At 38.4% G+C, this 13,206-nt stretch overlaps 1 protein-coding gene across 3 annotated transcripts in view; it reads right to left on the reverse strand.

Annotated features, from left to right (window-relative positions):
- Positions 1-13,206, reverse strand: part of LOC126470531 (protein inturned) — a 258,007-nt gene that overhangs the window by 178,828 nt on the left and 65,973 nt on the right. For all 3 annotated transcript variants that reach the window (XM_050098452.1, XM_050098451.1, XM_050098450.1), the window contains exon 8: positions 9,778-9,867. In XM_050098452.1, the coding sequence (XP_049954409.1) occupies positions 9,778-9,867 (90 nt within the window). The remainder of the gene's footprint in view (positions 1-9,777; positions 9,868-13,206) is intronic.

Raw genomic sequence — 13,206 nt, forward strand, 5'->3', positions numbered from 1 at the left:
AATTATCACACTCTCCAAATTCTGAAAAGTCTATGCTCTGCAACCTCTGGCATGAGGCTAGTTTCCAGTATCAAAGATAATCACAGTCTGTCTATTCCGGTTCCTTGTGGAATCATCTACTGGGAAAAGTCACTGGCGCTGAAAAGAGTCTTTATCTTTGGGGAAATAAAAATATTAGAGTTATGTGTGGAGAGTAACTATAACCTTCCAGAAGAAGAAAGTGAGGTCAGAGTTTAGCATTCCATCGATAACAAGGTCAGCAGAGATTGACAACAAGGTCAGCAGAAATGTAGCACAACCTCGGAACAGGAAAGGATGGGGAAGGAAATTGGCCATGCTCTTTCAAAAGTACCATAACAGCATTTGTCATAAGTGATTTAGGGAAATCATGGAAAATCTAAAATTGGCTGGCCAGTTGGTGACTGAACCATCATTCTCCCAAATGCGAGTGCACTGTGCTAACCACTGCACCATTCTGCTTGGACGCAACAACCTTCAGTTATAGTTATTTAAAGCACTAGAGATACAGACTACTACCTCACAATATATATTTTTAATTATGGTGTTCATAATCACCACTCCTTTATGTTATGTAACAAATGAAAGACACCAGAAACATAACACAAGAAAGAAATATGAGCTAGAGTGTGACTTGGAGCATCTGTTTAAGGTACTGAAATGTGTAAAATGCACTAGTATCAAAATCTTTAATTAAACTCCAAGTAATATTGAATCATGATGAGGCTTTCCAGTGTACCCATCGTGCGGAAACCATACTTACCACAGGGTGAGTGAGAGGTTGCAATATAAGACACAAAGGAATTATAGACTTTGGCTGCAAGCGGGCATTGATTTAAATCAATGGGGTCAGTTGAAAATTTGGGCCACGTCAGCCATATACAGGGTGATTATAATTAAAGTTAAACTTTCAAACCACTGTGGAAATAACACCACTGGTCTTAATGATGTCACATTGCAATGGAATATTATTGGAGAAGGGGGAAAACATATGGCAGAAGAAAAATAAATAGTTACAAAATGTAGCAATAGATGGTGCTGTAAGCATCATAATTTAATAGTGGCCAACTACAAACGACAAATCAATCATACAACAATGCCTTGACATTAAACAAACTGTAGTACTCAGTGTGCATGGATGTACAGGTGTGATACTGTTAGTTGCGTAAGCCCATCCACCACGGCAAGGTCATATCACATTGGATGGGAAAAATCGGTTTTTAATTGTCCTGAGGCCAAAAACCACATACAAAAGCATCACTCACATCAGTTTTTAATTGTCTGGAGCCTAAAATTCGCATAAAAAGCATCATTCAAAATCAAATCAGATTATTAATTTCCATGTGACTGGTGCAAGACATGTTCAATATGCTGTCCACCATTTTCTGCAACAAGTTGAAATCAAGAAACAGCATGTTTCACAATTGATTGAAGTGTTTCCTGGGTCTCATTCAGAATGTGTTTTCAATGCAGCTAAGTTTGCAGTCAGAACACTGAACACAACATCTTTCAGATGAAGAATTTTTAGTTTTTAGATCAAGAAAAACCAGTGACTATCATGAGGATATGAACCATCCACAGTTTCTACAGTGGTTTAAAAATTTATTGATCAAGTTTATTGTTCCGACAGTGGTTGTGATGGACAATGCACCGTACCATTCCCATTCCGCGATTTTACATAAAACTCCCACCACTAGTGACCGTAAAGAAACTATGGTGTAGTGGTGGCAGGCAACAGACATTGCTGTGGACATGAAAACGACAAAGCTCTTGTTATACTCGCTCATAAAACAAAATAAGCCTGTGACACCTAAATACATTGTAGATGAAATTGCAAGTGAACAGGGTCACTTGGTAATTAGGTTACTGCCTTATCACTGCCATTTTAATCCAACTGAATTGGTTTGGAGTGAAGTCAAGGCATACATTAGAAGTAACAACAAGACTTTTACTATAACAGAAGTGGAAAAACTGCTACATGAAGGTCTTGCTACTATAGACGCTACCTCATGGAGGAAGAAAGTAGGCCATGTTGCTAAACTCAGAGAAGCACAGACTATAGATGTCATTATAAATGAAAATGAACAACTAATGATTTCTCTTAATGATGATGATGACAATGACGACAACGGTTTTGGTGCCGATTCCGATGATAGTGAAGGAGAACTGGATGAAATTGTGCCATTTGGCTTCCTGTAGAGAGAACGATCAACAATAAAACATAACGAAAATTTTATGATAGCAGTGACACCTCTATGTCATGTTGAGAAATTCTCTTATCTTTAGTACTTTTCCTAATAGAATCATTTTTCCTCTGCCTGAAGAAAGCAGAATTTCACATTTTGTCCTGTGTTGCTCACAGTGGCATTTGTTTCTGAGATTTGAAACACATGATTGTTTAGTCAGATTGTGCAACCTTAATACAAATACGTGCTCTCTGAATCCAATTTTCTGCTAGTCCACTTTATTAAAAATTAGAGGAAACTCCTGCACATAAGTTTATACACAGATGATTATTTCATTGGTTTTCTGTTACTGTACCGAGCACAACATTCTGTTTTAGTTTATTGCCGATTGAAAACTTATTTTTAATTTCATTCAGCACATTATTTCAGCAACTTTGTAAGAGATGCTGCCTAAAAATTGGACAGTGATGTATTTAGCTGCTTTTTTGGAATTATAATGGGTGCAACAATTTCAGAGTGCTGGAAAAAATTTAATTTCTAAGTTTCTAATGCTTCTTTGCATCTTTTCATTGTGTGTGTGTGTGTGTGTGTGTGTGTGTGTGTGTGTGTGTTTTACTTGCCTTACATCAAAAATTTTATTTTAGCATAAGTGAAATACAATTAATGGACTCAAAAATTTTTGAAGGGGGAATACTATTCTTTACCTTGCTGAATCTGTGATATTCTGTTATTCTTCAGTATTGTGATGTTTCAGTTATGAAGTCATTTTCAAACATCCTAAAATACACATTGGAATAGCAAAAGACATTTTTATAAAATTAAAAATACAGTTATATGTGAATAAACAATCACTTACATAATTTATGGCAATGAGTTCCATCATAATATTATCAACAACTCACTCTTGGTGATCCATCACATTCTGTATCCATTTTTCCCGGTCTTCTGCAGTTTGGATTAAATGGCCACATGTTTGGTTTGTCTTGTCCTTTATTTGGCCCATCCATTGTCTTGATGGTCTCCCTTGTAATCTTTTCCCATTGACTTTGCTTTGGATAACAACTTTTTCCAAGTTATCCATCTGTCATCACACAGTGGGACAGAACTGCAGGGTTTAAAAACAAAGATGATGTGACTTACCATACGAAAGCGCTGGCAGGTCAATAGAAACACACAAAATTCAAGCTTTCGCAACAAACTGTTGCCTCATCAGGAAAGAGGGAAGGAGAGGGAAAGACGAAAGGAAGTGGGTTTTAAGGGAGAGGGTAAGGAGTCATTCCAATCCCGGGAGCGGAAAGACTTACCTTAGGGGGAAAAAAGGACGGGTATACACTCGCGCACACACACACATATCCATCCACACATATACAGACACAAGCAGACATATTTAAAGATGACATATTTAAATATGTCTGCTTGTGTCTGTATATGTGTGGATGGATATGTGTGTGTGTGCGAGTGTATACCCGTCCTTTTTTCCCCCTAAGGTAAGTCTTTCCGCTCCCGGGATTGGAATGACTCCTTACCCTCTCCCTTAAAACCCACTTCCTTTCGTCTTTCCCTCTCCTTCCCTCTTTCCTGATGAGGCAACAGTTTGTTGCGAAAGCTTGAATTTTGTGTGTATGTATGTGTCTGTTTGTGTTTCTATCGACCTGCCAGCGCTTGTGTTTCTATCGACCTGCCAGCGCTTTCATATGGTAAGTCACATAATCTTTGTTTTTAAATACATTTTTCCCGCATGGAATGTTTCCCTCTATTATATAGAACTGCAGGGTTCTTTGAAAACAAGTATTGTACAACCTCTTCCCCAGTCTGAGTTCTTGAAGCACTGATTTTTTGGTTCATTTGTACATCCGTGACATACTCAGCAACCACCTGTATGCCCTACATCTCAAAAGCACCAACTCTCTTGTGGTCCCTCCTGATAGTACATCAGTAACCGGCAGTAATTCACTTCCATTAATTGACATGATCTTGGTCTTTCTCTTTTTCCCTGACAACTGAAGTTCCTCACTTTCTCTGTTAACTCTATGTAGTAGTTTGTTCACTTCCAACTGTGATTCTGTGCACAGCATGGTGTCATTAGAAAATCTTAAATTACTGGTTCTTTGTCCTCCAATATGGATCCCACCAGTCCAGTCATGAAGACTTTTTCTCACAACATTCATTATGTGATCAAAACTACCCAGACACCCCCAAAAACATACACTTTTTTCATATCAGGTGCATTGTACTAACACCTACTCCCAGGTACTCCATATCAGCGACCTCAGTAGTCATTAGACATTGTGAGAAAGCAGAATGGGGTGCTCCGCGGAATTCACGGATTTTGAACATGGTCAGGTGATTAGGTGTCATTTGTGTCATACATCTGTACGCGATATTTCCACACTCCTAAACATCCCTAGGTCTACTGTTTCCAATGTGATAGTGAAGTAGAAACGTGAAGGGACACATACAGCACAAAAGCATACAGGCTGACTTCATCTGTTGACTGACAGAGACCGCCAACAGTAGGGTCGTAATGTGTAATTTGCAGACATCTATCCAGACCATCACATAGAAATTCCAAATTGCATCAGGATCCACTGCAAGTACTATTAATGTTAGGTGGGATGTGAAAAAACTTGGATTTCATAGTTGAGCTGCTGCTCATAAGCCACACATCACGCCAGTAAATGCCAAACTACGCCTTGCTTGGTGTAAGGAGCGTAAACATTGGATGATTAAACAGTGGAAAAATGTTGTGTGGAGGGACAAATCGTCGTACACAATGTGGCGATCTGATGACAGGGTGTGGGTATGGGGAATGCCCGGTGAACATCATCTGCCAGCGTGTATAGTGCCAACAGTAAATTTCGGGGGCGGTGGTGTTATGGTGTAGTCATTTTTTTCATGGAGGGGGCTTGCATCCCTTGTCATTTTGCATGGCCCTATCACAGCACAGGCCTACATTGATGTTTAAAGCATCTTTTTGCTTCCCACTGTTGAAAAGCAATTCAGGGATGGCCATTGCATCTTTCAACATGATTGAGCACCTGTTCATAATGCACGGCCTGTGGTGGAGTGGTTACATGACAATAACATCTGTGTAATGGACCGCCCTGCACAGAGTCCTGACCTGAATCCTATAGAACACCTTTGGGATGTTTTGAAATGTTGACTTCGTGCCAGGCCTCACCGACCGACATTGATACCTCTCCTCAATGCAGCACTCTGTGAAGAATGGGCTGCCATTCCCCAAGAAACCTTCCAGCACCTGACTGAATGTATGCCTGAGAGAGTGGAAGCTATCATCAAGGCTAAGGGTTGGCCAACACCATATTGAATTCCAGCATTACTGATGGAGGGCACCACAAACTTGTAAGTCTTTTCAGCCAGGTGTCCAGATACTTTAGATCATATAGTATATTCTCCATAGAGATTAAATAGAACTGGTGATAGAATGCAACCCTGTCCAATAACATATACAAGGTTCAGAAGAGCTTGGAACTGTAAAGGATAGTCCTATTCCAGGGATTTAGCAACCCCGCCTACATGAGTTCCAGGTTTGTCCTACCCCTCCCTTATTCAGGATGAACCATGACGTTACCACTGATCCTAACCAAATCCAGTTAGTCTTCTGCATTTTCTTTTGTAGTTCCAACCAACAGGGGAAGGTAATGGGGAACCAGCCAAGAAAACCCATCACATTATACTGTTGTGGAAAATACAGTGTACTACACAATAATCTAAAATGAACCATTCACAGAACTACCTATATCTGCAGCAGCTAACAGGTGCAATGGCAGTAATTTGTTTACTATTGTACTTTAAAACACTGTGAAAGTTCAAGAATATTATCATTAATTTATAATACATTAATACAGCAATTATCGTATAACTGCAGTTCAAATATATACACAGCAAACCAGGTATGGTGACCCAACAGAACAACTGTTCTAACAGAGATTATTACATCTGCACACTGGAATGAGTGATGCTGATGTATAGTGGTTACTGGGTTCCACTGGCAGTGTGTCACATACTGGCCAAAGCTTCCCAGTAGCAAAGACATAAGGTCAAGTTGGTATTAGGAACACAAAATCAACCTTTTAATTACATCTAGTACAACATAGGAAAAAAGAGAGGGAGGAGGTGTGAGTTAGACAGTGGAGGAACAGGGGGAATGGAGACAGTGTTGTTTTATTATGTGGAGAGTATAATAATAATTAATAAATTATTCTGGGCTATTATGCCATGGTTGAAGGGATTTCACTTTAAAACCCAAAGTTTTGTCTCCATCTGTGGAAGACATTTTCAAGGGGGATCGTAGCTTTGTTGAACATCTGATTCACACCCTGGCTCACTACTGACTACAGCAAAATTCTACTCACCATCCCATGGTGGAAGACTCGTGCACATCTTCTTCGGCACCAGAATCCAAATTTCATTCAATTTCATGCCCTCCTCCTTCCTATTAAAATTCCTGGGGTGTTTCACAGCCTGTATGGTCTCTCTGTATAGTCTTTCAAGGTATTCAATTGTGACTGCCAGTACTTGAGTCCTATCAAAATGAATGTTATGGTCTTCTGGCTGTAAAACATGTTGTGCAACAGCTGATCTGTCAATCTCACCTGTTCTGCAATTACCCTTGTGCTCTTCAAATTGTTTTTCGACAGATCTTTTTGTAGTACCTACATACACCTCCCCACAACTACACGGAATCCTATAACTTCCAGCTTTTTCCAGTGGTTGGCAAGCATCCTTGGGCAATTTTAGATGATCTTGTATCTTCCGTGCGAGTGTGTAAATTACCACGATGTCCTGCTTTTTCAAGATTTTTCCAATGTGGTCAGTCACGTCCTTAATGAATGGCACGAAAACTACCCATTTCACCAGCGCTTGACGATCACTATGATTCCTATGTGGTGGACTTAATGCTCTTTTTATCTCAGCGAACAAATAATCATCCTTGAGTAATGCATTGTTGAGATGTTTTAATTCTGCATCAAGCAGCTCTGGTTCACAGATTTTCCTTGCTCTATCTGCCAATGTTGTTACTATGCCTCGCTTTTGTTGTGGGTGGTGGTTTGAACCCTAGTGCAAGTAATGGTCAGTGTGCATGGGTTTTCAGTAAACCATGTGGTCCAAGTTACCGTCTTCTTTTTTGAAAACTAGCACATCAAGAAAATTTAATCTTCCACCTGCCTCCTCCTCCTTGGTAAACTGAAATTTCAGATTGATCCCGTTCAGATGTTTGTGGAAAGGATCCAGTTCCTCCCTGCCATGCTGTCACAAAACAAACATATCATCCACATTATGGAACCAAATATTCGGTTTCTTGTTAACAGTTTCCAATGCCTACTCCGCAAATTTTTCCATAAAGAAGTTCACTATAACTGGATTGAAGGGGATCCCCACAGCACCACCATCCATCTGTTCATAGAACTCTTCATTACATTTGAAATATATGGTTGTGAGGCAATATTTGAACAATTCTGTGACATCGGAAGGAAAAATCCGACTTGGCTGTTGCAACACTTTATTGAATGGAACCATTGAGAATAGCGACACCACATCAAAACTAATTAATATGTCCGCTGGATGTACCACTCTGCCGTTTTATTTACCGATAAAATGTGCCAAATTCTTGATATACAAATCTGACTAGCCCATATATGGTCGTAATAATGTTGTCAAGAACTTGGCAATCGAATAGATGGGCGAACCAATAGCACTCACTATAGGCCTTAGAGGATCATGTTCTTTGTGCACCTTCGGCAGTTCATAAGGTGTTGGTGCCAGCGCACTTTACTGAATGCTCTGCTCAATAGAGGACTTCTTTACCAACTGTGTAACAGTTCTAAGAACTTTGTCAGTGGGGTATTTATTTAGTTTCTTATATGTTTGCGGATCTAATAAGTCATTAATCTTACTCTAATAATCAGCCACAATCACTCGAAGACCACAAGGATAATTGCAGATTTGGGGAGATTGACAGATCAGCTGCCGTGGAACACGCTTTACAGCCAGGAGATCACCACATTCATTTTGATAAGACTCAATTACTGGCAGCCACAAGCAGATACCATGACAGACTATACAGAGAGGCCATGCAGATTGTGAAACACCCCAGGAATTTCAATAGGAAGGAAGAGAGCGTGAAATTGAATGAAATTTGGATTCTGGTGCTGAAGAAGATGTGTAGCAGTCTTTCAACATGGGATGATAGTAACAGCAGACTATGGTAGTCGACAACGGCCAATTGCATGTGACATCACGTCACTGCACGGGAGATCGCAGAAGCAGAATTTTGCTGTAGTCAGTAGCGAGGCAGGGTGTGAATCGAACGTTCAACAAAGTTATGATCCCCCTTGAAAATGTCCTCCACAGATGGGGATGAAACGTCAGGTTTTTAAAGTGAAATCCCTTCAACCCCAGCATAATAGCCCAGAATACTTTATTAATTGTGACAATTCTGGCGGGAGTTTATATTTTACAAGGAGTGTATAATACAGATAGCTTGGCATACTGACATTTAAAAGCATGAACTAATTTTGGAGTATAGCAACATACTCTACTATAAATAAATCTAGATTTATAATAATAATTCCATGTGGCTCAAGAACCTATCTTTTGACTGGATGCCACTCTGGCAACTTGTGTTTGCCTAATTTATCACAGCAACCCTAGCAGAGGCAGGCAAACTACAGTTTCACATGGAATCTGAACCAGTTGTTGTTCTTAGAAAATCTTAACATCACTGAGACGTGAAGGCTATGTTGCAGGCAGACAGCAGATTCCCTAATCTGATCAGGATTAAATCACACAACCTTTCTCTTTCCTGGCATGTACTTTACCACTAGACCATGAGGCCTGACAATCTAGGGTATGTATATTTTGTATGAAATGAAATTACAATTGAAATATAAATCAGCTGTTTTTGTTTTCTTTTACATTATATTCTGCATTTTGCATACTCCTTTATTCGTCCACATATTATAAAAATATTCATCTTCATGTAGTCTTGGTAAATGGAATTAAGGTTGTTGAAGATCACAGCATTATGTGCAAAGTAATCAGTACTCCCTAAGTATTTCACACATCAAAACTCGAGCTTTCATTATAGGATGTTAGAATTCCAGGATGATCCACCCAAATGCTTGGCACCTTTACTTACTCTACTACTGAATGAATAAGGAGCTACAGAAACAATAGTCCACATAAGCAGAGCCTTGCGTATTTGGATAAGTTTAGTAATTTAGGAGTGGGATGGGATTTGTAGAAGTTGCATACTAACAAGCATTTCACTTCTCCATCCCTTGACCTTTTTAGTCCAGAGCTTAAATGAAGTTGCAAGAATATTTACTTATTTTATAAAGAATTTTCTACTTTTTTCAAGATCCAGTAGTTTATGTTGAAGTCCTCGATGGCGGACAGAAAAGCATACAGAGAGATTATAGTAACTGGTTACACATTTAAAGTGAGAAAACAGACAGACAATTTCATTTACAAAGCATTGACAAGTCAGAGGTGAGAAGTTTATGGTTTCAGTTTATACAGTTCAAATACTACCAAAATGTATACTGACCTACTATCTGGCACAGCCAGCAGCAATAGTCCATCATTGTGTGGTGAATACAAAATGTGTACCAGTTCATCATTGACCATAACACTGGAACTGGAAAAAAATTAAAAACACATTCACTTTTCTTCTGCCCAAACAACTCTTTGTGAAAACAAAATGTCAGAAACACTACTTGATATCGGGGACCAATGACCTCGCTGTTTGGCTCCCTCTCCCGGATCAACCAACCAACCAAGTACTTGATAAGTGAAATTGATTTTAATTCAAAGAATACTTACAAAAATAAGCAACATTTATCTCACAATGCAGGCATCAAGGTAATTAGAAATAGGGCACTACTTAGTTGAAAAAGGATGGACAAAGGAGACAGTAAAACAACGCCCTTGGCTTGACACACAATACACACCTTCTCATTTCCAAAATTATTGTTTATCATTTCAGCAATTTCAGTTTTTGAGTGTAAAATTATTTTTATAATCACAAACATAAAATAATCCCCACTAGTCCAGTCAATGAAGGAAAATTAGGAAGAAAAATTGTGTAGTTGCAAATTTTTGCACAGTGCTATGAGGGAGTGTCCTGACACTCCCTCCTACCACTGTGCAAAAATTTGCAACTACACGACTTTTCCCCCTAATCGAGTTTTTTTGGTCTCCATTGAATGGGCTACACTGCAATATAACATTTAAAAAGTAACAAAACAATTCATTTTGCGGATTAGTTACTCTGAAAAATATAGCAGTATTAATAAAAATATACATCAATAACTCAGTTTCAAACAGACAATGCTGGTACAAACAATTTTCAGATGGTACAGTTTTAACAATTACGTACTATTAAAAATACTTGGTGAAGCAGTGAACAGCTTGAAATTGAATTTCAAAATGATGCAAAGGAAACCTAAATTAAATTAACTACTATTCTTACTTCTCTAATGTGTACCAGGCTACATTCTGCATAAAGACTGCAGCAAGCACACAAATTTTTGTACAGCACTTTGAGGGAGTGTCCTGACGCAACAACCTCGTTAGTCTCTCTAAGATTTTTTACAATCTACAGCTACATCTACATGTACATCAGTACTCTGCAAACCATCTCATGTTGTGTGGCGGAGGTTAGTTTTGGTACCACTAACTGATCCCCCTATCCCAGTTCCACACTTGAATGGTGCATTAGAAGACTGATTGTGTGTATTAGCTTTAATTTCTCAAATTTTCTCATTATGGTCATTTTGCGAGATGTACGTGGCAGGAGGTAATATGTTGTCCAACTCTTCCCAGAACGTACTCTCTCAAAATTCCTCTGCTAAACCTCTGCGTAATGTACGACACCTCTCTTGTAGGGTCTTCCACTGAAGTTTTTTTTTTTTTTCACATCTTTGTAATACTCTAGCACTGACTAAACGATCCGGTGGTAGAATGCTGTTCTCTTCATTTGATCTTGTCTCTCTCTTGCATCAGTCCTATTGGGTAAGGGTCCCACACTGACGAACAGCACTGAAAAATTTGTTGAACAAGTGCCTTGGAAGCCATTTCTTTCATGGATGAGTTACATTTCCTTAAGATTCTTCCTATCAATCTCAGTTTGGCATCTACTTTTCCTACTATTTCTTTGTGCGGTCATTCCACTTAAGATTGCTCTGGATATAGAAACAAACACGATGGGCAGTGGAACAATTGAATGTGTAAAAACAAGGTGGCTGACAGTGGAACAGTTGAAGGTGTTCCTGGTGGTTGTTCTGAATTTATTTGTGTTTCTGTGTTTTGTTTGACTGTATTCATGATATCATTAAATATTTCAGAGATTTTAATGTGATTTCCTAGTTCCAGGTGAATTTTGAATAGTTCAATATTAAGTTCCTGCTTTTTTGTATGTAGGTTTCTAATTTCTTGCTTCAGCCACTCAATTTCAGCTTTGTGTTTGGCATGACGAGCTGCAGGTGACATACTGTTTACATTTACGTGTATATAGTTAGGTATTACATTATTTGAAAGACAAATTCTATTGAATTTTATATTTAAAATAGTTTGATATAACTTTGCTATAGTGTTCCAGAATTTGTTGTAGAGCTTGCTTGGAAATGCCTGGCAGGGCGTCGAAATAATCATCTTGGGGTTGGAGCTCTTTTCTTCTGTGTTTGCTCTAACAGTAAGTATGGTTTTGGATAGGGTCCATCTTTAGCAAAACACATTTTTTTGTTTTTTAACCCAAACATGTTTCACTGCAGTTGCAGCATCTTCAGTGGGCTTTTATTTTTTATCTGTTAAAGACAAAGAATGTTCTTTGCTGTTTGTATACAGGTAGCTATTAGTTTTTAAATTGTAATTACAGATATTTGGAAAAACACATAAATTACAAATTCATACCTTTTTACCACATGGTGTGGTTTTTCTGATGTGTTGTGTTTCTACAGTGACCGTTTTGTTCCACAGTTTGTCATTTGAAAACTTGTTATTTCTATGCCTGAAACTATTTAATTCTCTCTCTCTCTCTCTCCCCCCCCCCCCCTCCGTGTGTGTGTGTGTGTGTGTGTGTGTGTCTATTTGCATAATGTTTCACTTACATAACAAGTTTTCAAATCGTAATTTTGACTTAAACAATTTATCTACTTTAAAGGTATAAGTGGTTGCGGATAACAAACTATGGAACAAAACGGTCACTGTAGAAACACAACACATCAGAAAAACCACACCATATGGTAAAAAGGTATGAATTCGTAATTTATGTGTTTTTTCACATATCTGTAATTATGATTTAAAAACTAATAGCTACATGTATACAGACAGCAAAGAACACTCTTTATCTTTAACAAATGAAAAACAAAAGTCCACTGAAGATGCTGCAACTGCGGTGAAACATGTTTGGGTTAAAAAACAAAATTGTGTTTTGCTAAAGGTGGACCCTATCCAAAAACATACGTATACTCCTAGATACTTTATGGTTGATATTGCTTCCAGTAATTTGTCATCAATAGTACAAGCATACAGAAGCAGATTTCTTTTCCTATTTGTGTGCAATATGTTACATTTATTTATGTTATGGGTCAACTGCCACATCCTGCACCATTCAAAAATCCTCTGTAGGTCACTATACACAATGATACTGTCTTCTACTATTGATATTTTCGTATAGACAACTGCATCATCTGCAAACAGTCTTAAAGAGCTTCCAAGGCTTTCTACTAGATCATTTATGTACATTGTAAACAGTAAGTGTCCTATCACACTTCCTTGGCATACTCCAGGAATTACCTTTACATCTGTCAACTTTGTTCCAATTAGAGTGATGTGTTAAGTTTCATCTGCAAGGAAGTCCTGAATCTAGTTGCAAATCTGGTCTGATACTTGGTAAGCTCATATGTTTTTCATTAAACAGCAGTGTGGGACAGTGTAAATGTTTGTCTAAAGTCAAGGAATATGGCATCGATCTGAG

The sequence above is a fragment of the Schistocerca serialis genome, chromosome 3 (genome assembly GCF_023864345.2).
Source record: "Schistocerca serialis cubense isolate TAMUIC-IGC-003099 chromosome 3, iqSchSeri2.2, whole genome shotgun sequence".
Lineage (NCBI taxonomy): Eukaryota > Metazoa > Arthropoda > Insecta > Orthoptera > Acrididae > Schistocerca > Schistocerca serialis.